The 24,704-nt window shown below is 44.1% G+C and overlaps 1 protein-coding gene across 3 annotated transcripts in view; it reads right to left on the reverse strand.

Moving 5' to 3' along the window:
- garem2 (GRB2 associated regulator of MAPK1 subtype 2) overlaps positions 1–24,704 on the reverse strand; it is a 175,180-nt gene that overhangs the window by 30,565 nt on the left and 119,911 nt on the right. For 2 of the 3 annotated variants that reach the window (XM_033021414.1, XM_033021416.1), the window contains exon 3: positions 5,315–5,445. The exons of the other annotated variant lie outside the window; for it this stretch is intronic. In XM_033021414.1, the coding sequence (XP_032877305.1) occupies positions 5,315–5,445 (131 nt within the window). The remainder of the gene's footprint in view (positions 1–5,314; positions 5,446–24,704) is intronic. 3 annotated transcript variants of the gene reach the window in all.

The raw sequence follows: 24,704 nt of genomic DNA on the forward strand, positions 1-24,704 counted from the left end.
ACTGAAGAAAGCACCCCAGAGGTGAGGACTGTGCAGAGCTGGTCGGGGGAGGCAGAGGAACAACTCCAGGACTGCTTGGAATCTGGGGACTGGGCAATGTTCAGGGATTCGGCAATGGACCTGAACGAATATACCACAGTCATCACCGACTTCATAAGAAAATGTGTGGAGGACAGCGTTCCAACAAAAACCTTCCGAATGTTTCCTAACCAGAAGCCTTGGATGAACCATGAGATCTGCATTCTTCTGAAGACCAGATCCTGGGCATTCAGGTCTGGCGATGCAGAGGTCAATAAGAAGTCCAGATACGACCTTGGTAAGGCCATCAAAAAGGCCAAAAGGGACATCTGCTCTAAGCTGGAGGAGGAAACGGATGTTCGGAAACTGTGGCACGGCTTGAATGCCATCACCTCCTACAAGGCGAAATCAGGAGGCGGCTCAAACGACAGCGAAGCATCACTCCCTGACGAACTCAATGCGTTTTACGCACGGTTCGATAGGGAGAACACTGATGTGCCTTCCCGAGCCCCTATTCACCCTGACAGTGTCACAGTCACAGAGGCCGACGTCAGAAGATCCTTCGGGGGGTGAACCCTCGGAAAAAGCCTGAACCTGATGGTATAACCAATCGAGTTCTCAAGACCTGTGCAGACCAACTGGCTGGAGGTTTTATGGCCATTTTCAACCTCTCACTTCTGAGGTCTGAGGTTCCCACCTGCTTTAAGAGGGCATCAATAATACCGGTGCCCAAGAAGAACAAGGTGACGTGCCTAAGTGACTATCGACCAGTGGCACTAACGTCTGTGGTGATGAAGTGCTTTGAGAGGTTGGTTATGGTGCACATCAACTCCTACCTCGACAAGAACCTCGACCAACTACAGTTCGCATTCCGCCACAACAGGTCAACGGAAGATGCAATCTCACTAGCTCTCCACTCCGCACTGGACCACTTGGACAACAAAAACACCTACGTCAGGCTGTTGTTTATAGACTACAGCTCGGTGTTTAATACCATCATCCCTTCCAAGCTGGTTACCAAGCTCATGGAACTGGGCCTCTGCGCATCCCTCTGCAATTGGATCCTAGACGTCCTCATCCACAGACCACAGTCTGTTTGAATTGGGGGAACCACCTCATCCTCAGTAATAATTAATACGGGAGCACCTCAAGGCAGCGTGCTCAGCCCCCTGCTTTACTCACTCTATACCGATGACTGCGTAGCCGGTCATAGTGCAAACTCCATCATCAAGTTCGCCGACGACACCACTGTGGTTGGACGAATCAAAGATGGGGACAAGTCAGAGTATAGAAGTGAGGTCGACTGTCTGACCAAATGGTGCCAGCACAACAACCTGGCTCTCAACATCATTAAGACCAAGGAACCGATTGTGGACTTTAGTAGGTGAAGGATGAGGACCCACAATCCTGGAGAGGGTCAATAACTTCAAATTCCTGGGCGTGCATATATCAAAAGATCTTTCCTGGACCCAGCACACCGATGCAATTGTAAAGAAGGCACTTCAGCGACTCTACTTCCTGAGAAGATTACGGAGATTCGGCATGTCGAAGAGGATTCTCCTAAACGTCTACAGGTGCAAGGTAGAGAGCATTCTGACGGGTTGCATCGTGGCCTGGTTTGGCAACTTGAACATCCAGGAAGGAAAAATACTACAAAAAGTTGTGACCACTGCCCAGTCCATCACCGGCTTTGACCTCCCCACCGTCGAAGGGATCCATCGTAGTCGCTGCCTCAAAAAGGCAGCCAAAATCATCAAGGACCCACACCATCCTGGCCACACACTCATTTCACCACTGCCATCAGGAAGAAGGTACAGGAGCCTGAAAACTGTAACATCCAGGTTCAGGAACAGCTTCTTCCCCACAGCCATCAGGCTATTAAACACAACGAATAAGCTATGAGCTCTGATCTACAAAAGACTATATTATTATTTGTTATTTGCACTATATTTGTTATTTATTGTACTTTTTTGTTTTTTTCACGTTATGTACTATGTTTACATATTCACATATTCTGTTGTACCGCAGCAAGTAAGAATTTTATTGTCCCATCCGGGACATTTGACAATAAAACACTCCTGACTCTTGATTATGAGGAGTAGATATATATATATGTAGTACAAATATATAAACAAGTAAGCAGGAACCAACCTGGAATGAGGAGAATGATTTGGTTCTGAACAACCTCAGTGACCTTTTTGAAGAAAAGAAAGCTCAGCAACCGGATAACAAATAAACCTGTAGTGGATAATGTGCACTTCATTCAACAAAACATCTGAATGTGCTTCACATGATGGGGGAAATGTAGCAAAGCATTTATCCTTACTGATATTTTCCATGCGTTTTGAAGGAAAAATTATCATGCAAAAATATGATGTTATTGTCAAGTGGAAGTATCTTACCAAGTGGAATATCTGCCGTTGGTACTGATTAGTGATAGGCTTAGACGCACCCACTGTGTGGGTCCTACTTGTTTTCCAGATACAATCAATAAGCCGACGTCAGATTTTTCTTCAATCATTTCTAGTTAATTGTAATTATTTCAGTGGAGGAGAAGGGATTGTCTGGCAGTGGAGGGGACACATTAACTAGTAGGGGAAGGGAGGGGGCAGGCATGCGGTGGAGGATTGGTCGTTTTTGTGCAGAGAAAGCAATAGAAAGATGTGCTGGAATGATTACGTGAAGTAGATTGGGAGGTGTCTAGTGTGGTTGCATAATGGATGCTAATACAAAAACACCAGTATGTGGCTGAATGAATGGTGTGTCACTGTGCTGTAAATTCAATGATTTACGTGTAAACTTCAACTACTCTGCAATTTGCAAGTGTGATTTTCATCAATGATGAAAATTCAATCATTTCAATTCATGTTGCCAAATGTTGCTCTCGTATTCTGGATGTGCTCCACAGAATCGTTATGGTTAATAAATGATAAGACTTCAACAGATTACAGCAGTTCACAGGTGATCTATGCTGAAACTCCAGGTCTAGTTGATGGCAGTTTCCTTGCACAGAATTGATAATGAATTTGCAATGCAGAACATACCTCAGTCCTGATACAGTTGCAAATATTTTATTCAGATAAATGGGCCATGTTCTCCAATCGGCTACATCAGAACACTGCATTAATTTACAGTTGAAAAATACAGGCAAGATTGACCTATGTCCCGCAAATCCATGCTAAAACTGCCGAGCATTGGAAGAGCATATTATTTTCCCCCTTATGTTCCAAAGGTGCAAGAATGCCCCAGTCATTCCAAGGAAAAGCAGATGTTATTAATACGCAACTAGTCAACCCGCATGTGATTGAAGCAATAGCCAAGAAAGTACGCCAATGTTATTTTCTCAGGAGACGAATTATGTTCGCATATCTCCAATGACCCTTACCAACTTCTACAGTTACACCATGGAAAGCATCCCATCTGGATGTGTCACAGCTTGCTGTGGCAATAACTTTACCCAAGAAAATACATATATTTGTGGATGTAGCTCAGTCCATCAAGCAGACAAGCCTCCCCCCCCCCCCCCCCACCCCCATTCCTCCCATCGACTCCATCTACACTTCACACTGCTTCAGGAAAGCAATCAACATAATCGAGGACTATTTCACCACAGTCTTTCCCTCTTCTCACCTCTCCCATCAGGCAGAAGATAAAATAGCTTGAAAGTACGTACCATCAGATTCAGGAACAGCTTCTTCCCCACTATTATCAGACAACTGAATAGTCCTCCCATAAAACACAATGTAGTCCTAATCTTCCAACCTACCTTATTACTGACCTTGGACGTTTTCTCTGTAGCTCTAACACTACAAGGCTATAATACTATATACATTACTATGGTACTTTTCTCTTTGCCCTACCTGTTGTATTTGTGTATGGCTTGATGGTACTCCATTATAGCATGATTTGACTGGATAGCATGCAAACAAAGTTTTCACTGTATCTCAATACACATGACGATTAAAAAAATACAACAATAGAATTGACATGGAATTCCATCTTAAGCATTTCTCCAACTTTTGTTGGGGCAGTGTGACTTTTCAGTAGAAATGTCTGATTTCCAAAAATCATAGGATATCGCTCCATCTTCCCAAATGATTTACTCTCTCTTTAGCTTAAGTGTACCTTATGGTCAGTAACCCACACCGACCAATCCATCAGAATATCTGTGACAACACTCCTCTCTGTCTCACAAATCATTGCAAGATTTCAAGACGCTTTTTCCAGTCCCATTGGCCATGCCTTGCCAATATCAACAGTAATGACAACTAGATTAAAAGTCTGGACCAAAGGGAGAGTGCAAAAGAAAGAAGGAACTCAGTTCAACATCTTGAAGGACATGGACGCCTTTAAACTGGACCTGAAAGGGATATGAATGATGTGATCTTTAAATGTATGAGTGGCAAATCAATCCCTGTTCTGCCCGTGAGTGCAGTCACGTCATCAAAATCTATCCTCTATACAAATTCAAGGCAGATATCTTTGAAATAAATACATTCCAAAACCGAGGAGGGGATGATGGTGAATGTGGATGAGAAGGAATCTCTAAGAGCCGTGACACTGCTGTGGCAGCAAGTAACTTAAATAATCCCAGCCAAGATATCTGCATTAGGGTTCAGTGCAGGAGATGGGTGTAACCCAATGGAGGACTGGTTTAAAACAGGTGAGAATCATCTTTTATTACACCACTTGTCCAGGGTGGAATTTCAACACCGACAACCATAAGCACACGTTCAGAATTTTAAATCAAAGCATTGATGCTTCAAGCAAATTAGTTCTACAACTGTACGTTTTGCTCTCCACCTGTTGACCGAGTGCAGCAGTTCTATTAGTGCCTCAGAAATCAATGCCAAAACTAGGAAAGCAGCAAACTCTCAGTAAAGCACTTATGTTCCAGCCCACTTTCCTCCCTGCCTCTCCCAACACCCCCACAAGTCACACATCTGCTCTCAGCTAATGGATGGCTTCCAGCTGTGAGTAGATGACTGTTAGCCTGGCTCTGCTACCAAGCTTCACCTTTTATGGAGTGAGAAGAAAAGGCACCTTGATTTAAAAAAATCCAGTTTCATAATGCAAAACAATTACTGGTAACACCAGTGTAATTTCCAGCTTGTAATCACAACAAATGATCAGCCAGTGAAGTTGACACATTAAAACCGTGCTTTTATCATTTGCAAGGTAAAGAGCTCTCCAGTGGAAGGGCAATTCAAATCTGTCATATTCATGAGGAAACAAACACAGAATATAAACTAATAATTCTTTCTGAAAAGATAAATCTGACTGTTGCAGAACTGACCTTCACGCTGAACGTTATTGCCTCCATAACGAAAACACGATCTGGAAAAACACTGGCCACTTCCTCAACACTGTTAAAATACTGCACAGGCTCCCTGACATCTCGATCCTGCTCCAGCAATTTAAACTTCCCTAGGAATAGAACCACAAAGTTTGAGTGAAATCATGAAATCACTTTGATGAAAAATCTCACCAATAAGTTTCAATATGACAAACGAAATTGGAACAAAACTGATTTAGTAATGCAATGATAAGCAAATCAGTTAGTTAAAATGGATTCACTCTCCTGTTTATGGATGCATTTATGTAGCCATACATGGAGGATAAATGATAGATTCTGATCCAGAACTACACTTCCCAGAAACATCATTTAAAGTGGTTGCGATTCATGCAAAACAATTCTCACCTCAAAAACACCGATCCCAAACATATACAACAAGAAGTGTTATGATAATAAAGGCCATGAAGGCAGAAGTTTCCACATGTTCAGTGGGTGATGATCTCAAATGTGAAAGCAAGCAATAACCGAAGATGAATCTTTCCCCCTTGGTTACAGATGTAAGGACTGAGATTTGTGAACATATCTTGCAAGCAAAACACTAACCCCCTCTGGATGCTAGGTCCACAACAAGAACAAAGAATCACTTTTGAAACTTGAGCTCCTGAAAGAAACAGCAGCTTCTTTTCACGACAAATTCATAACAACGTTTTGGACCACATTTGAAATTAAGTGATTATCAAAAAGCTGCAGATGCTGAAAATCTGAAATTTAAAAAATACAACATGTCTTCAACCTGAAACAGCAAACTCTGTTTCCCTTTCCACAGATGCTGCCTGAGCTACCAAATCATCCACTTTTATACGACACAAACTGCTGGAGTAACTGAGCGGATCCGTCAGCATCTCTGGAGAACATTGATAGGTGACGTTCGGGTCGGGACACTTCTTCAGACACCTGACCTGCTGAATTGCTCCAGCACTTTATGGTTTTTAGTAAACCACCAGTTCCTTGTATCCACATTAACTATTTTTATTTGGAATTAATTATCTTTCTCCCCATTTCCAAACCACTACCTCTACTCTCTCATCATGATTTCTCATGGTTTTTCAGGTCTCTCTATTCCCTATCCCACCATCAGCTATGGTCATTTGGCGCTGATCCCCCCCCCCAGACCACCAAACAGATGGTAATTTGCCTTCGAGAAAACAGAAGAATTGGGTTGAGAGGGAAAGATAGATCAGTTATGATTGGATGGCGGAAAAGACTCCATGGGCCGAATGGCATTATTCTGTTCCTACAACATGAAATTACCTGGGTAGGAAACAGAACAGAAATATTAATGAGGGCTCCTCATTCTGTTTGACATGACCTCCATGTCTCGAGTTCCCCAGCTGTTTATGGGCTTCTCCACACCCCTGCCCTGAAAGACCTGCTAACGCCAGGTATACAAAATTATGTATTACAAAACTGCTTTTTTACAAAGTAATCACAGCAAGATACAGATGTCAAAATTCCTGAAACATGTGCACAGCAGGAAGGTCCCAAAGGGCATGATTTCATAAATGCAGCTGGATAGGCCAGATTTTATAATCCCATAGAGGTGGGGAAGTGCAAATTCAAGTTATGGGCAAAATTATATTGCACTGCCTTTGTAAACTTGGCATTGTGCAGTGGGTACACAGTCACAATGGTAGAATATGACAAGCACTGGTATGAACCATTGCTGTGTAAGAAAGAGCTGCAGATTCTGGTTTAAATCGAAGGTAGACACAAAATGCTGGAGTAACTCAGCAGGTGAGGCAGCATCTCTGGAAAGAAGGAATGGGCGACGTTTTGGGTCAAGACTCTTCTTCAGACTGATGTCAGAGGAGGGGGCAGGGCAAAGATAGAATGTAGGCGGAGACAGTAAGAAGACGTGGTCGTAGTCGGAGGGAAGGAGCAATCACAGAGGGGGAGCAGTGAGAGAAATCACAGAGGCGGAACAGTGAGGTGCCTTAAATGAACACATTGACTTTTAGCAAATTGGTTTCCTTTTAGAATAGCATTCACTGAGTTGGTCAACATGGCTGAGGATAATATGAAAACTGCAAGGGCAATGTCCTCAGCATGAGTCTCAGTAACACAGCAGAGGGATGCAGCAAAAAAAATGGTTGATGGAGAGACCTCCATCCAGAAAACACCAACGAGACATAGAAGAACAAAAAAATGTGGAAATTATTTCAGATTTCCAACATCAGTGACGTTTTACTTTGATTTTTGTTATAAAAATCTCCTGTTGAGGTGAATGGTGAATTACACACAATACACGGAAATATCAGGTGAAGGTATTTTTCTCCTGTATGGTCACCTTGTATTTAGATCTTTTAAGTATTAAGGTGTGTTTGGGCCACAGAAATTCACATTAAGTTGCTGCTCGCAAGAAGTCACCAAGAAACTCTTTAATTTCTACAACAATGTGCATTTTTGTTTCGAATTTTTCATCAGTGTTTTGCAAAACTGCAGACCTGGTGTTAGTCCCAAGGCCACTCATAGCATTTCACTGAATCACAAATTTATACTGGTCATGAGGTGTTCATTCAGTCAAAGCTCGGCAATGAGTCCCATTCCCCTGCTCGTCCCTCACATGCATGGGCACAATGAAATGATTTGGAAAAATTGCATTTTATGAGCACCTTTTGTGTCACTGTCAAGGATATTTATTCTTATAATACAGAGAAAATAAATTAAGCTCTCATCGGCCAGGGACCAGACATAAAGTTGCATTTGGCTATTGTGTTTAACTTCAGTGTAGAGTCAAAGAGATTAGCTCATATTTCCCCCAAGTAAGATGATCTATAAAAGACAGACTTAAATGATACAGCTGAAAGGGAGGTATGTGTTTTATCTTTTTTTTTTAACCTGTTAAAGAGTCTGTACATTTAAACTTTGTGACAGTGTAAGAAATATACTTCCATTTTAAATCTATTCTCAAGGATATTAGTGATATTATTATTTGCCTGTATTAAACATGGAAGAAAAATGAATGCTTCATTGCTTTGTATTTTTCATGTTTCTTTTGCATAAAACTATTTGTTTGCTCTAAGCCTGACACTTAGTCTGATGAGATGGCTGATTTAGTCTAGTGTTCAACTAATGATTTCCTGTGATGATGTATGGGTAATCTATCATGTTACTGTCAACAATGGAAACCCTCTGAATCAGTGGAGCATTCGATCTATTAACAAGAATTGCTGGTGACGTTGAAACCAAAACATGTAGTGCCTCATACTGCCATAAACCTTCAGTCAGCCCGAAACGTAGACTAGGAATTCTTTATCAACTGCACTGAGCTTTACTTACCATTACCCAGAGGAAACATGAGCTATTTTTTTAGATGTTATACTGAATCAAAAGCCAGTGGGTGAATGTAACGTTTATAATAAGAACATCCAGCACATTATTAACTTACTCTACCTAATGTGAATGGAAAAAAAGAAAATAAGTTAACATTTTCTTCACTTTGTGGAAATTACTGCAAATACTGAGATCACAATCAGTCAGAGTAGTGATAAGGTCGGCAAGAAGGATATTAGTTAAACAAAGGAGAGGATGCAATGAGGCTTGCTTCTTAATCGCAGGCTCAGACCTTCTAAGATTCATACATTAGGTTTAGGCTCATTATTGTCACATATACCAAGGTACAGAGAAAAGCTTTGTTTTGCATGCTATACAAAGAGATCAGATATACCATTCATGAATGCAATCAAGTAAAACTCAAGTACAATAAGAGTAAATGGGAAGATACAAAGTGCAGAGCTCTCAGCATTGTAGCCCATAGATAAAGTTCAATGTCCACATTAGTGTAGAGGTAAATTCGGCAGTATCCTGGTTTATGCAAAGGCATGCGATTCAGCCTGGCATTGCTGGTTAGTTTCACAGAACCAGAGAGCAGTGCTGAACTACTATCTCCCTCTTTGGTGACCCTCGGACGATCCTTGATCAGACTTTGCTGGCTTTACCTTGCACTTAACGTTATTCCCTTATCTTGTATCTATACACTGTAAATGGCTCGATTGCAAACATGTATTGCCTTTCTGCTGACTGGATAGCGCACATCAAAAGCTTTTCACTGTACCTTGGTACGTGATAATAAATTAAACTAAAGACGAACGATAGAAAGAGCTGCATGGCATGAGGTGGTGCTACTGCCCCACAGCTCCAGCGATCCAGGTTCGAATCTGACTTTTGGTCCTGTTTGTGTGGACATTGCACACTCTATCTGTGTAAGAAAGAACTGCAGATGCTGGTTTTAATCAAAGGTAGACACAAAATGCTGGAGTAACTCAGCGGGACAGGCAGCATCTCTGGAGAGAAGGAATGGGTGACGTTTACCTCTTTGCCTCCCTTTACCTCCCCCCTCGACTCCATCCAAGGACCCAAACAGTCGGTGAGGCAGCCTTTTCTCCGGGCTGCCCGTTGACCCGTCCTCGTGGCCTACCTGCGGGCTTGGAGCGCCGTTTCCTGGCGGGAACCGCCCAGCACCTCGGCCTCGGCGGCGGCACAGCATTGGAGCGCTGGAGCGGAGCGGGCGATCCCTTGCCTGGGTCGCCGCGCTGGAGCGACGCGCTGGAGCTCTGGCGAGCTGGACCGCCGAGAGCAACAACTCCGGGCTGCGGGTCTGCGGAGCGTAGAGGCGGCGCCGACTTTGTCATCGGGAGCCTGGGTGCTCCAAACCGGCGCGGCCTTGTCGGCTTCGGCAGCCGCGGGCTCCAACCAGAATGCGGCCGTTCCAAGTGGCCCAGCCACCAAAAGGACTCTCCCGACGCCGGGGCAAGACCACCCGGTGAGAACGGCCAGGAATCGGGCCTCCGTAGAGGCAATTGCGGTGGCCTCAATAGGCCTGACTTTGGGGTGAACATGGGGTGGGGACTGGACATTGTGCCTTCCCCCACAGTGCTATCCACTGTGGGGGGATGATTTTTTTGTCTAATTGTAGTCTTGTAGGTCTGTGTCCAAGATGGCTGCCGTGAAGAGAGAGTGGACGCTGACGCGATTTGGTTGCCGCTGCTCCCTCTTCACACTGTGTTTTTGATTTTCTGTTTTTGGATTGAATCCTGTTTTTAATTTGTGTCTCTGTGATGTCTTTATTACTAGTTATATTCCGATTATATGTTATTCCGATATACTATGTAAGGTGTCCTTGAGATGTTTGAAAGGCGCCCATTAAATAAAATTTATTATTATTATTATTATTCCAGGTGCGACAGAGGTTCACTTGCACTTCCTCCAACCTCATTTACTGTATCCGCTGTTCCAGGTGTCAACTTCTCTACATTGGCAAGACCAAGCGCAGGCTCGGCGATCGTTTCGCTGAACACCTCCACTCAGTCCGTCTTAACTTACCTGATCTCCCAGTTGCTCAGCACTTCAACTCCCCCTCCCATTCCCAATCTGACCTTTCTATCCTGGGCCTCCTCCATTGTCAGAGTGAGGCCCAGCGCAAATTGGAGGAACAGCACCTCATATTTCGCTTGGGTAGTTTACACCCCAGCGGTATGAACATTAACTTCTCTAACTTCAATTAGCCCTTGCTTTCCCTCTCTATCCCCTCCCCCTTCCCAATTCTCCCACCAGTCTTACTGTCTCCGACTACATTCTATCTTTGTCCCGCCCACTCCCCTGACATCTGTCTGAAGGTCTCGACCCAAAACTTCACCCATTCCTTCTCTTTAGAGATGCTACCTGTCGTTACTCCAGCATTTTGTGTCTACCTTGCACACTCTATCCATGACTGTGAGTTTCCCCCAGGTGCTCCAGTTCCCTCCCACTCCCCCCAAAACATGCCATTAGGTTAACTGGGAACTGTAAATTATTCTCAGTATAATGGGTAGCAGGAAGATTGAGTGGAGTTGATGGACAAGTGAGAAGGAATAGGATAGGAACAGGGAAATAACTGAGGGAATGGGAATGAGGTGGCGGCAAGCCTAAACTCGATAGGCTGAATGGCACTATGTCTAAGCCCTGTCACTTCTTATTTAACAATGCTGTGAGAGTATATTCATAGATAGCTCACAAACATTTGGAAAATTAGTGATATATTGTAATTGCTGCCCTTGCCAGAAATGCCTCATCCACAAAATAAACAAAGAGATAAAGCCCATCAGACCTCAATTCAGCATGCCATCAGACAAGAGGCAAGGCCAATCATAAGTGCTTGGTTTCAAATCCAGATCCTCTGAAACTGTCCCACCTACTCCCCTTGTCTCCACCCGAAATGTCACCCATTCCTTCTCTACAGAGATACTGCCTGTCCCGCTGAGACGCCAACTTTTTGTGTCTATATTCGGATTAAACTAGCATCTGCATTTCCTCCCTACACCCCTTACACCCCTTACACCCAAGGTAGAAACTGCAAATTCAACAGAAAATTCTAATTGATGTAGGCAAATTAAAATTGACATTATTGATTAGTTTGTATTTGTCTGTGTGTTTTGTGTTAATGGACCTAAAGCTGTGGCAACTAAGAACTTAATTGCTCAGTTGCCGGTACATATTAAACACTCTTGAATCTTGAACTGACAATCTTTGCAGAATTCCCTTCCCACCCCAAAATGAAATGGAATCAGATTTATTGCTGAAAATTAATGAACTAAGAAATAATTACCAATGTTGACATACAATTGGAGACGCAAAAGGCAATGACACAAACTGCTTTAAAAAAAATATATATATTTTTACTCTTCTTAGTTCCCCTACTCTTGTAACCAAAGGTGACAAACTAATATCATTCTGTTTTGCAGTTCCCCTTTGTGTTGTTGTTTTAACAACCAAACAACATTCAAATTACAGGGGAAATGTAGTAACAAACTGAATGCAACATCATTTGAACTAATGTTGAGGTTTGAAAAAAAAAATTTTTTCAACTGATTATGAATATAAAAACTGAAAAAAAAATAGAGAAACCGCCTCACATATTTTAAAATATTATTCAGTAACTTTTGCAAGAGTTTTGCAGTCACTGGATCATAGTTTGGAGAAATGGATGCAAGGGTCATTGTGACCCATTGATGGCCTTCTGAATTTCATATTGAAAGTTTAGAAATTAGGAGCACCATTAAACAGGAGTACTGTAAGTGTCACGCCAGAGTATCGTAAACAATACCCCTCATTTAAACTCGGAAAAGATGGTTTTACAGCAGTCGATGTGAATCTTGAGCTTTGAAAATGTATCTCCTTGATGTGGTCTCACGCTGCTTGCCAGAACTCAAGATGCTGTCAGATTGGCCATTCAACTCCCAAGTACACTACACTTCTCAGAGTTCAACTAAAAACATGCCGCAGCATCAATATACAAATGCAGTATTACAAACCACTAGACTCCATCAATATAATGGGCCACGAACAGTTAATCTTTTCAGTTGTCAAATTCAGCTTTATATATTTAAAATACTTTCCACTGGAATCATCAAAATTAAAGGTGTTGCTCCATCCACTTTCAACAGATCAAAGTAATTTTTTGCATTTGCTGAGACATTTAGGTGGTTCGCATTTTGGCATTTTAAAGATACGTTATTTATGCCGCTGGCAATCATCCTCAGCCCAGAGTTTGGTGAACACGTTGCCAGTGACTCGAATGGTTGCGAGGTACGTTTGTTGGCAGGAAAATGCTTCCTCTTAAATACTAATCAGGCAACAGAGTCTTCAGACTTTGGGCATGTCGATATGAAATGTCTTCATGTGGATGTAATGAAGCACACACATCCCCTCAGACATGAAAAAATGTCTTGAATAATTACCTTTGCATTGTGACAATGATTTTATATTTATCTTAGACTTCAGTGAATGGAACTGAACTATTACAGCCTCTGTTGATCTAGCACACAATGAACACTTGTGTTTGCTCAGTCTTCCACTGTTTTTTTCATTAAAGCCGAAAAATTGAATTTGTTCTTATTGCAGCACCTCACGGTCTCCTTTCTCTGCCACTCAGCACCCCCTGGCTTTTGTATCTCCATGGAAACCAATAGCTCAGAAAGAAAGCTTAGACCTATTGAATAGTTTGTTATTCTCACACATTCCCTCTGTCCACATGCACACAGACAAACCAATCAGAATGCCCAGAGTCAGACCCCAGGCTCATTGCTGTGCAAAGCTGCTGAAAGTTCAGGCGGAAAAGGATTTAATCACATCCATGAGACTACTGACTGCGCATTTATTGTTCCAAGCTTCCATTCACTCCACTGCTGTTCCAATCTTTTTTATGTTAATACTTTAATTCACTGTGGTTTCCCTCTGTATCGTAATTCTTGGCCCACAAAGGTCTTTGATACAAGATACTATTTAATCCAAACTCAGATTAGATTCTTGTTTTGTCGGCAATTTGGCAACAAATTGGAAAACTTTCAGCAACCAGCACTGGTTGTAACATTTCCACCATGTCTTTTACTGATTTATTATTTGGAAAATGTGCCTTTCTCAAGTTCTGCTCAAACTGCGTCAAGTTGTGACTAGCATAGCAACTTCACAGAAACCTGCAACTTACACCATGGTTCAAACAAATAATTCTATTCAGCAAATTGATTGCAGCACTTCTAAACATTCATTCAAATCACTCACTTGGTGATGTTGTCTCAACAGCCAATATTACTTGCAAAAAAATGCTCAAGATACACTTTAAAACAGTTGTACAGTTTCACCATCAACTAAAGACTCGTTTCACTCTTTCACAACTAATTCCGACCGCAAGTAATTTCCACCGTGAGCACTGAGCAACAGAACAAAGTAATGATTTCACTCTCCTTATAAGGAGGATTCATTTTGTTTTTCCATTTCCCATTGCAACCTGTTATCATTCTGAATGAGTGGAAACTCATTTACACTCATTTTTAAAATAGTGATGTCAGAAATCTGGAAAATACATGAAAGTCTGAGCAATATGTTTGTCGATTAACTTGTTGAAATAGCTATACAGCAGGATCTTAACCATCAGAGAACGGTTGTGTATGCTGTTGACAATGACATTTAGACTAAGTGGGACCCATTGGGTCCCAGTCACACGGGAGGCCTGGTCCCCCAATGCTACCCGTTCCCCAACGCAATATTCCACCACTCACCCGTTCCCCCAACGCAACCCGTTCCCCCAACACAATATTCCACCACTCACCCATAGCCCCTAACTGCGCAGTTGTGGCTCATTTCCCCTCATCCCCAGCACTCCCTGGGAGGGGAGGAGGGGGAGGGGAATGGGGGAGGGGAGGGGGGGGGGGGGTGGGGTGGGGAGGGGGTGTGTGGGAGGGGGAGAGGGGTGTGGGGAGGGAGGTGTGGGATGGGGTGTGGGCGAGGGAGGGGGTGTGTGGGCGAGGGAGGGGGGTGTGGGGGGAGAGAGCTTGGAGAAAAGACAGGGGAAGAGCCATGGGGGAGAGGGGGTATCACAGGGGAGGAGCCAGCGAGGGGGTCCATAGGGGAAGGGGCTGGAGCTGGGGGGCAGTGCGCCCGGCCCCACCAGCGCCCAACCCTACCAGCGCCCGGCCCTGGCCCCACCAGCGCCTGGCCCCATTAGCGCCCGACCCCACCAGCGCCCGGCCCCGGCCACAGCAGCGCCCGGCTCCACCAGCGTTCGGCTCCATCAATTCCCCCCCCCCCCCCTACTCTCCCTCCTCACTTCCCAGGTTCTCGAGGTTGCAGCAGTTGGCCAGGCTCTTCAGCTTAATTTGACGGAGCCGGCCAATCAGTGCGGCGAAGTTTTAAAGATTTTTAAACCACGCTAACTTTTACAATATACCACCGATCGGAAAAAAACTTGTTTTCGCGCAAATAGAAAAAACGTGCAAACCCGAAGAGCACAAGATCAGAGTTTTAGTGATAGATAGATAGATAGATAGATAGATAGATAGATAGATAGATAGATAGATAGATAGATAGATAGATAGATAGATAGATAGATAGATAGATAGATAGATAGATAGATAGACAGATTTAATTTTATTCTTGATTATTTCAGCTCTTAATTATTAAATTACTCATCTGTGAGTTCCATCACACCTCATTTCTCGAAAATGCCTAGTTTTACATCTTGAGATCCAGGGAAAAGTACTGGTAACACTTTTTTGTGGCCTCACCAATGCCTCTAAAAGAACTGCCTCCTCAAGAGCAACAGACCAGATTTGTTTACACTTTAAAGTATACAGAACAGTTGTGCAGTGGCCTACTCCTGCACCTATTTTCTATATAGCCTGAATTAAGCAAACATGTCATCAATAGTGTCAGTTTCAGTTTCCAATGAAAGAAGCTCACTCACAGAATTTACTTTTAAGAGCCAGCAACCTGATCAGTGGACACAGAGTAGTCTTATAATCTATGATCATTTTTTCATCTACGCTCTGTCTCTCATAAGTTCTGATTTGCCATTGACAAATTACTGCAAAAGATTTGTCGATTTTCAGCTGCATGCTTGCATGTATTTAATCTATACACATTAATTCAATATTCAGTTTTCATGGCCCATTATCAAACTATTCACATGTTGTCAAACATGGTTTCTAAAGTAGGGTCAACATTACGGACTGGCATTATTGCAATTTCTAAAGTGGTGGAGTTTACTGAATACAGAGCATTCTTGTAGGTGGTGGATACTTTCAACCATGTGACTGCATCACGGTCGGTACTATTATATCAAAAGAAGTAAGATTTTATTTTACAAAAGGGTGGCACAATGGTGCAGCAGTAGAGTTGCTGTCTAGCAGTGCCAGAGACCTGGGCTCAATCCTGACCATGGCAAAAGCAGACTATTATCTAAATGGTGGCCGACTAGGAAAAGGGGAGATGCAGCGAGACCTGGGTGTCATGGTACACCAGTCATTGAAAGTGGGCATGCAGGTGCAGCAGGCAGTGAAGAAAGCGAATGGTATGTTAGCTTTCATAGCAAAAGGATTTGAGTATAGGAACAGGGAGGTTCTACTGCAGTTGTACAGGGTCTTGGTGAGACCACACCTGGAGTATTGCGTACAGTTTTGGTCTCCAAATCTGAGGAAGGACATTATTGCCATAGAGGGAGTGCAGAGAAGGTTCACCAGACTGATTCCTGGGATGTCAGGACTGTCTTATGAAGAAAGACTGGATAGACTTGGTTTATACTCTCTAGAATTTAGGAGATTGAGAGGGGATCTTATAGAAACTTACAAAATTCTTAAGGGGTTGGACAGGCTAGATGCAGGAAGATTGCTCCCGATGTTGGGGAAGTCCAGGACAAGGGGTCACAGCTTAAGGATAAGGGGGAAATCCTTTAAAACCGAGATGAGAAGAACTTTTTTCACACAGAGAGTGGTGAATCTCTGGAACTCCCTGCCACAGAGGGTAGTCGAGGCCAGTTCATTGGCTATATTTAAGAGGGAGTTAGATGTGGCCCTTGTGGCTAAGGGGATCAGAGGGTATGGAGAGAAGGCAGGTACGGGATACTGAGTTGGATGATCAGCCATGATCATATTGAATGGCGGTGCAGGCTCGAAGGGCCGAATGGCCTACTCCTGCACCTAATTTCTATGTTTCAATGTTTCTATGATGTCTGTACGGAGTTTGTACGTTGTCCCTGTGTACGCATGGCTTTTCTCTTGGTGCTCTGGTTTCCTCCCACACTCCAAAGACGTACCGGTTTGTAGGTTAATTAGCTACTGTGAAATTGTAAATTGCCCGTAGTGTGCAGGAAAATGCTAGTATATGGGGTGATCATTGGTTGGTGTGGACTTGGTGGGCCAAAGCACCTGTGTCCACACTGCATCTCTAAAGTAAAGTCATGAGATATACCGTATGCTAAAAAATAGGATGCTGAGATTGGAAGGTGTTTGAACCTAAATGTATTGCAAAGTCACCAGTGGGTATTATTAAATACAGGCTATGGAGGAAAACACATCCATGAGACTACTTTTGAAATTTGTGTTCACCGAGCATTTCATCAGGCTGCTGCTCTCAGTAAAATAAAAACCATGACTCTACTCCTATCACTGGGAAGTTAAACTGACCCTATCATTATCAATGTACTTAATTCATGGTCTGTGGGTGAAACCATACTGTTTTCGCACCACGTTTCAACATCATTATTTACAGTTGGATGGACACAAGTTAAACTAATATATTGGATTAAGAAAATAACAGTTAAATAAAGGCACGGAGTGGTACAGCATGAAAACAGGCCTTTCAACAGGCTCAACTATGCCGATCATCGTGCCTACCTAAACTAATCTAATTTGTCTGTGCCAGGCCCATATCCTTCTCTGCCTTTCCAATCCTTGTATCTGTCCAAGATAGACAAAAGTGCTGGAGAAACTCAGCGGGTGCGGCAGCATCTATGGAGCGAAGGAAATAGGTAACGTTCGGGCCGAAACCCTTCTTCAGACTGATCCTGTATCTGTCCAAATGTGCTTTAAGCATTGTAATTGTGCCCACTTCCACTGGCAGCTTATCCATATACACACATATATATTACCCATATATATCCATATACACACGTATATATTACCCATATATATCCATATACACACATATAGAAACATAGAAACATAGAAAATAGGTGCAGGAGTAGGCCATTCGGCCCTTCGAGCCTGCACCGCCATTCAATATGATCATGGCTGATCATCCAACTCAGTATCCTGTACCTGCCCTCTCACAATACCCCCTGATCCCTTTAGCCACAAGCTAAAGGGCTAAAGCCCTTATATATATATATAGTACAAATGACAAATAACAAGGGATGCCAACATCAATCTCTACGATACACTACTGCCTCGCGCTTCCAATCTGAAAACTAACTGCCCATCAACTCCTTCCACAGAGCCAATTTTGTGTCCAATTTGCTCGCTGACCCTGGATGGTATGTGATCGAACCTTCTGGACCAACCTACCATGTGGGACCTTGGCAAAAGTCTTGCTAAAGTTCATGTAAAAAACATCAACAACCCTGCCCTCATCAATCCTCTGAGTCACCTTCAAATAACTTAATCAAATCTGTGAGACATTATTTTTCCATGCAGGAAGTTTTGCTGTCCTCGCCTTTCTAAATGCAGACAGATCCTGTCAGCGCCAAAATGCCTCATGTAACTTTCCCACCATGTTGTTATGTTATGTAATGTTAGGTTTACCAGTCTGGCTTGTCCTTGCAGCCCTTCTCAAATAAAGATGCAACATTAACCACCCTCCAGTCTTCCTACATTATCCTTGGCTTATGTACACACAAAAATTACTGCCAGAGCCCCAGCAATTTCTTCCCACGCTCCGACAACGTCCTCAGTTTAGGCCCACAGCATTCATCTGTCTTTATGCTCCTCAAGACCACCAATACTTCTTCTTTCGGGTCATCATTGTTCTCTTCCCTGAACTCAATATCGTTGATCATATTCTCCATGGTAAATATAGTCTCGCCAATCTCCGATGGTTCCACATATAAACGACCACATTGATCTTTGAGGGGACCGATTCCCAGCCTTTTGTATTTAATATCTATATATAACTAAAATTCTGATCTTGTTATCTTCCTGTTTGCATAGTTTTTCTATTTGCGCAAAAACGGTACAAGATAGTGCTACGATTTTTCGCAGGGAGGGAGGGAGGGAGGGTGGTAAGGGAAAGGAGAGGGAGGGAGTGGTGAGAGAGGGATTGGGGAGGGGAGGAAGAGAGGGGAAAGAAGAGGGATGAAGAGGAGGGGGAGGGAGTGCGGGGGGATAAGGCTAAATGAGCTGCACCATTGCAGTTGTGGGCTATGGGTGCATGGTGAAATATTGCGTTGGGGGAACGGGTTGCGTTGGGGGAACAGATTGCATTTGGGGGAACGGGTGAGTGATGGAATATTGCGTTGGGGAATGGGTTGCGTTGGGGGAACGGATTGCATTGGGGGAATGGGTGAGCGGTGCAATATTGCGTTGGGGAACGATTGCGTTGGGGCTCCAGGCCTCCCGTGTGACAGGGACCCAACAGGTCCCACTTAGTCTAGTACAGGGGTCGGCAACCTTGTTCTGCATTGGGGCCAGGATGCATGTCTGTGAGCAGATTGCGGGCCACACATATCGCGTGTACACATGGATCCTGCCCCCATCCCGTCCCGGATGGCAGGCATCAAATCACGTGTTCACAGAAGGTAGATAAAAATGATGCCAAACTCAATCTTTGCATGTCTCACCCGCTGAGTTTCTCCAGCATTTTTGTCTACCTTCGATTTCTCCAGCATCCGCAGTTCTTTCTTAAACGTGTTCACAGAAGGTGCGCAGCCATGCCGGCGGCTTTGCGCAGGTTGCGGTACAGTCAGAGCTCGGCGCTCGGCCGCACTCGGCAGGCTGGATGATTACGGGGAAAAAAAGACATGATTTTGGGTTACAGGCCGCATTCGGCCCAGGGGCCGTAGGCTGCCGACCCCTGGTCTAGTACTTAATAATCTTTTCGGATTCGTCTTTATCTTATTGTCAAGGATATCTCTTATCCCCTTGAACCTAAGTTTAGTTTATTTTTGTCATGTGTATCGAGGTACAGTGAAAAGCTTTTGTCGCATGCTAATGAGTCAAACACTGTACATGATTACAATCAAGCCATCCTCAGCGTAAAGATACAGGGTAAAGGGTACAACATTTAGTGCAAAATAAAAGTCCAGTAAAGTCTGATTAAAGATAGCCCAATTGTCTCTAATGAGGTAGATGGGAGGTCAGGACCGCACTCTAACTGACGAGAGGATAGTTCTGTTGCCTGATAACAGCAGGGAAAAAACTGTCCCTGAATCTGGAGGTGTGCGTTTTCAAACTACTGTATCTCTTGCCTGATAGGAGAGGGGAGAAGAGGGTGACCGGGGTAACACTCATCCTTGATTATGCTGCTGGCCTTGCCGAGGCAGCGGGAGGTATAAATGGAGTCAATGGAAGGGCGGTTGGTTTGAGTAATGGTCTGGGCTACATCCACAATTCTCTGCTATTTCTTGCGGTCTTGGATGGAGCTGTTCCCAGACCATGCATCCCGTTGTGATGCATCCCGATGAAATGCTTGCTATGGCGCATCTGTAGAGATTTTTGAGGGTTCAGTTCAGTTGTTGGGGATATGCCAAACTTCCTAAGCCTTCTAAGGAAGTATAGGCATCGGTGTGCTTTCCTGTCCATAGCTTCAATGTGGCAGTGTACTCCTTCATCACATATACTTTTCGTGGGAATCGTTGAATCACTTGATCACAGCTGCCTATAGCTGACATATCTCTCCTTTTTCAAGAATAAAACCTCAATATCCCTCATCAACAAGGATTCCCTATCAGCTTGTTCTTCACTCTAACAGGAACATGTTGGATATGAACTCCCTTTATCACTTTAAAAGCCTCCCACTTGCCAGATGTACCTTTACCTCCAACAGCCTCTCACAATCAACCTTTGCCAGTTCACGTCCAAAGGCATCAAAATTAGGTCTGCTCCAATGTAACACTTTGACTTGTGGACCAGTCCTATCGATTTTCATAACTTTAAAAAACCAATAGAATTATTGTCACTCGACCCAAACTGCTCCCCCTCTGACACTACACTCATTTCCCAAGAGATTGTCAAGTGTTGTCTCATATCTGGAAGGGCCACTTACATATTGCTTGAGAAATCTTTCCTGAACATTTAAAAAAAAATCTACCCCATCTAATCCCTTGACACTCCAACAGTCCTAGTCAAGATTAGGAAAATTAAAATCACCTACTACCCCAACCCAATTTATCCCTACACCTATCTATGGCCAGCCTAGTATCTATTCCTCTAAAATACTTATTTAAAATCTGTTTTGTACTTTTACCACCATTATATTTCTCAGCATCTTTGTTGGTGACATGCATCTGTTCAAATATGTGCTGAAAACAATTCTGAATGTTCATTATGATTTACTAATTATACTTGAAAATATTCCAATGATATATTATATGATGACATCATTATATTTTTCACTTACACTTCCTCTTTCTTTAATTTAACTTGACAAGATCATTTGTGAAAGGACAAAATTAATGGCAAGCACTAATATAATCCAAAAGCATGTCATCTCCACTTTGTGGAATCTTACAAAGCTGAAATGAAGATATTAATTAAGTGTCATCTATTTTATTTAGAAATCTGCCACATTAAAGCAAGAGTAGGCCATCATGATATTTCTGTACCAACTCACTCTTCATAGAGGGACTGACGTGATATAATTATCACCGGGATTGCTTGTGTCACAGAAAACATGTAAACGTAGGATTATGTGATTAAGGCACATAATCATAACCTTAACCTTAATCAATTGAATTCTTATCTATGAAAAAATACCTTGTTGACCATTAACATTGGATTCTAATATAATTAAATAATTCACAATCATTAAAAAATAAACAATTATTTGGTATTTTGTTGGTCCACATGCTTGATCAATGGTGTTTTCTCATTAATGTTTTATTATTATTAATGTTTAGTGTTTTCTGAGTCATTCGTAACTGTCACTGTATGTCATGTTGTTACTTGTGGGCAGAGCACCAAGGCAAATTCCTTGTATGTGAATACTTGGCCAATAAACTTACTTACTTACTTACGAAAAGTGGCGCAGCAGTGGCAATTCGCTGAAGGAGTCTGGATCCCAAAGGAGGAAGATCGATCAGTTCAGAATCATCTCCTTGCTAAGCGTTGAAGGCAAGATTTTCTTCAGCATGGTGGCGAGGCGTCTGACCAACTTCCTCTCCAGCAATGGTTACATCGACAGCTCAGTGCAAAAAGGAGGCTTATCTGGAGTGCCGGGGTGTCTAGAGCACACAGGAGTGGTGACCCAGCTCATCAGAGAAGCCAGGGAGAACAAGGGTGACCTGACAGTGCTCTGGCTTGACCTGGCAAACGCCTACGGCTCCATCCTGCACAAGCTGATCCAGACAGTCATGGCCAAGCATCATGTGCCGGGCCAAGTGGCAGATCTCATCCTGGACTATTACAACCAGTTCAGCATGAGAGTCTCATCAGGGTCAGTAACATCAGAGTGGCACAGACTAGAGGTTGGGATCATCACAGGCTGTACCATCTTGTTGCCTTGGCGATGAACATGATCGTCAAGTCTGCTGAGCCAGAGTGCCGGGGCCCTCGGACCAAGTCAGGAATGCGCCAACCACCAATCAGAGCCTTCATGGACGACCGGACTGTCACCACTGAGTCAGTGCCAGGAGGCAGGTGGATCCTGCAGGGGTTGGAGAAACTGATTGGATGGGCAAGGATGAGGTTTAAGCCAGGAAAATCAAGGTCACTGGTGCTGAAGAAGGGTAAAGTCATGGACAGGTTCCGCTTCAGCATCGAAGGGACACCAATCTCAACTGTCTCCGAAAGGCCAGTGAAGTGTCTTGGCAAGGTGTTTAACAGCAGCCTGAAGGATACAGCATCTGTCCAGGCAACCTGTCAGGAGCTGGAGAGCTGGTTGAGAGCAGTCGGGGCTTCCCGGCAAGTTCAAGGCATGGATTTACCAGCATGGTATCCTGCCAAGGATACTCTGGCCACTGCTTGTCTACAAAGTCCCAATATCCATCGTAGAGAGATTGGAGAGGAAAGTCAGCAGCTTTCTCAGAAGGTGGCTGGGACTGCCCTGGAGCCTTAGCAGCATCGTCCTTTACGGAAATAACACCAAGCTCCAGCTGCCCCTGAAGTCCCTGGAGGAGGAGTTTAAGGTGACTCGGGCCAGAGAGGTGATGCTGTACAGGGACTCCAGCGACCCCAAGGTGGCTCAGGCAGGGGTGGAGGTGAAAACTGGGAGGATGTAGAGAGCCGGCGAAGCCGTGCTGCAAGCAGAGTCCCGGATACGCCACAGAGTCCTGGTGGGAGCAGTGACTCGGGGAAGAGCTGGCCTGGGAATCTTCCCATCTCCTCAGTTTGACAAGGTCAAGGGGAAGGAGAGGCGCAGGCTGGTCCAGGAGGAAGTGAGGGCAGTGGTGGAGGAGGAGAGGTCTACCAGAGCAGTTGGATTGAGGCAGCAGGGAGCCTGGACAAGGTGGGAGCAGGCCATGGACCGAAAAGTCACATGGACTGAGCTCTGGCAGGCTGAACCACAGCGCATCAAGTTCCTGGTCCAGGCAGTGTATGATGTCCTGCCCAGCCCATCGAACCTCTTCATCTGGGGCAAAGTGGAATCTCCAGATTGCCCGCAATGCTCAGGCAAGGGGACGTTGGAGCACATCCTGAGCTGTTGCCCAAATGCTCTTGGGCAGGGCCGGTACACATGGCGTCATGACCAGGTTCTTAAACCCATTGCAGAAGCCATCAGCATGGGAATCAGCAGCTGTCGACGAGAACGCCCCACCACCCAGATGATCACCTTCGTGAAGGCCGGAGTGCAGCTGCCAAGAACCACAGCAGCCAGGAATCCATCAGGAATCCTGGCGACTGCACAGGACTGGCAGCTTTCCGTAGACCTGGTGAAACAGCTGAAGTTCCCACAGCACATTGCCACGACCACCCTGAGGCCAGATATCCTCCTGGTCTCAGAGGCGACCAAAAACATCGTCTTGTTGGAACTGACAGTGCCGTGGGAGGACCGTCTGGAGGAGGCCCACGAGAGGAAGATGGCCAAATATGAAGAACTGGTCATAGACTGCCGCAAGCAGGGCTGGAAGTCAAGGTGTATGCCCATCGAGGTTGGCTGCAGAGGTTTTGCAGGGCAATCGCTCTACAAAGCCTTGAGTGCACTGGGCATCAACGGAGTGGCGAGGAGAAGGGCCATCAAGAACACCACAGAGGCAGCGGAGAAGGCCTCGAGATGGCTCTGGATCAGGAGAGGAGGTCCATGGGGAGGAGCAAATGCCACCTGAACACAAGTCGTGGTCTGATCAACCACGGCTGGGTCGCCTGGGTGAGGGTGTCTGATGTTGAAAGATCCGAAACACCCAATGACCCCAGGTTACATCACTGATGATGTGTTCAGGAGCATCTATCGATGTATTTTTATCAACTTATTTCACAGCAGATACCTGTACACATATCAAATCAACAATTGGTGCGATTCCTTAAATAGGCTCTCTTTGTTCTAATTCTTGAGGAAGAAATTATCCCTTCAGTTTCAGACGGGTAAGATGACCCATTTTTTGAGTATACTATTGGAAATAATTGTTCCGCCAGCATGGAGGGTCAAGATGTAAAGGCTTTTTAAATCAAGATAACATATTTGCAACTTTTTTGTGTTCAACACACTCAATCCTAAAGTTTGAGAACCAACGGCAAACCCACATCAAAGGTCCTTTATAGAGATGTTGTTGTGAGTTTTCTTCTATTTGGACCCATGTTTTGCCATTCACTTGATTTCCGTAACGCCAGTTGCTTCGGCCAGTAACAATTTGTGAACTGCTTGTTCATTACTTAATGTTGACCAAATCCAAACAAAACATAACAGCAACATTTTGGAAATCATTCAAAACAAC

Source organism: Amblyraja radiata, chromosome 5 (genome assembly GCF_010909765.2).
Source record: "Amblyraja radiata isolate CabotCenter1 chromosome 5, sAmbRad1.1.pri, whole genome shotgun sequence".
NCBI classification, from domain to species: Eukaryota; Metazoa; Chordata; class Chondrichthyes; order Rajiformes; family Rajidae; genus Amblyraja; species Amblyraja radiata.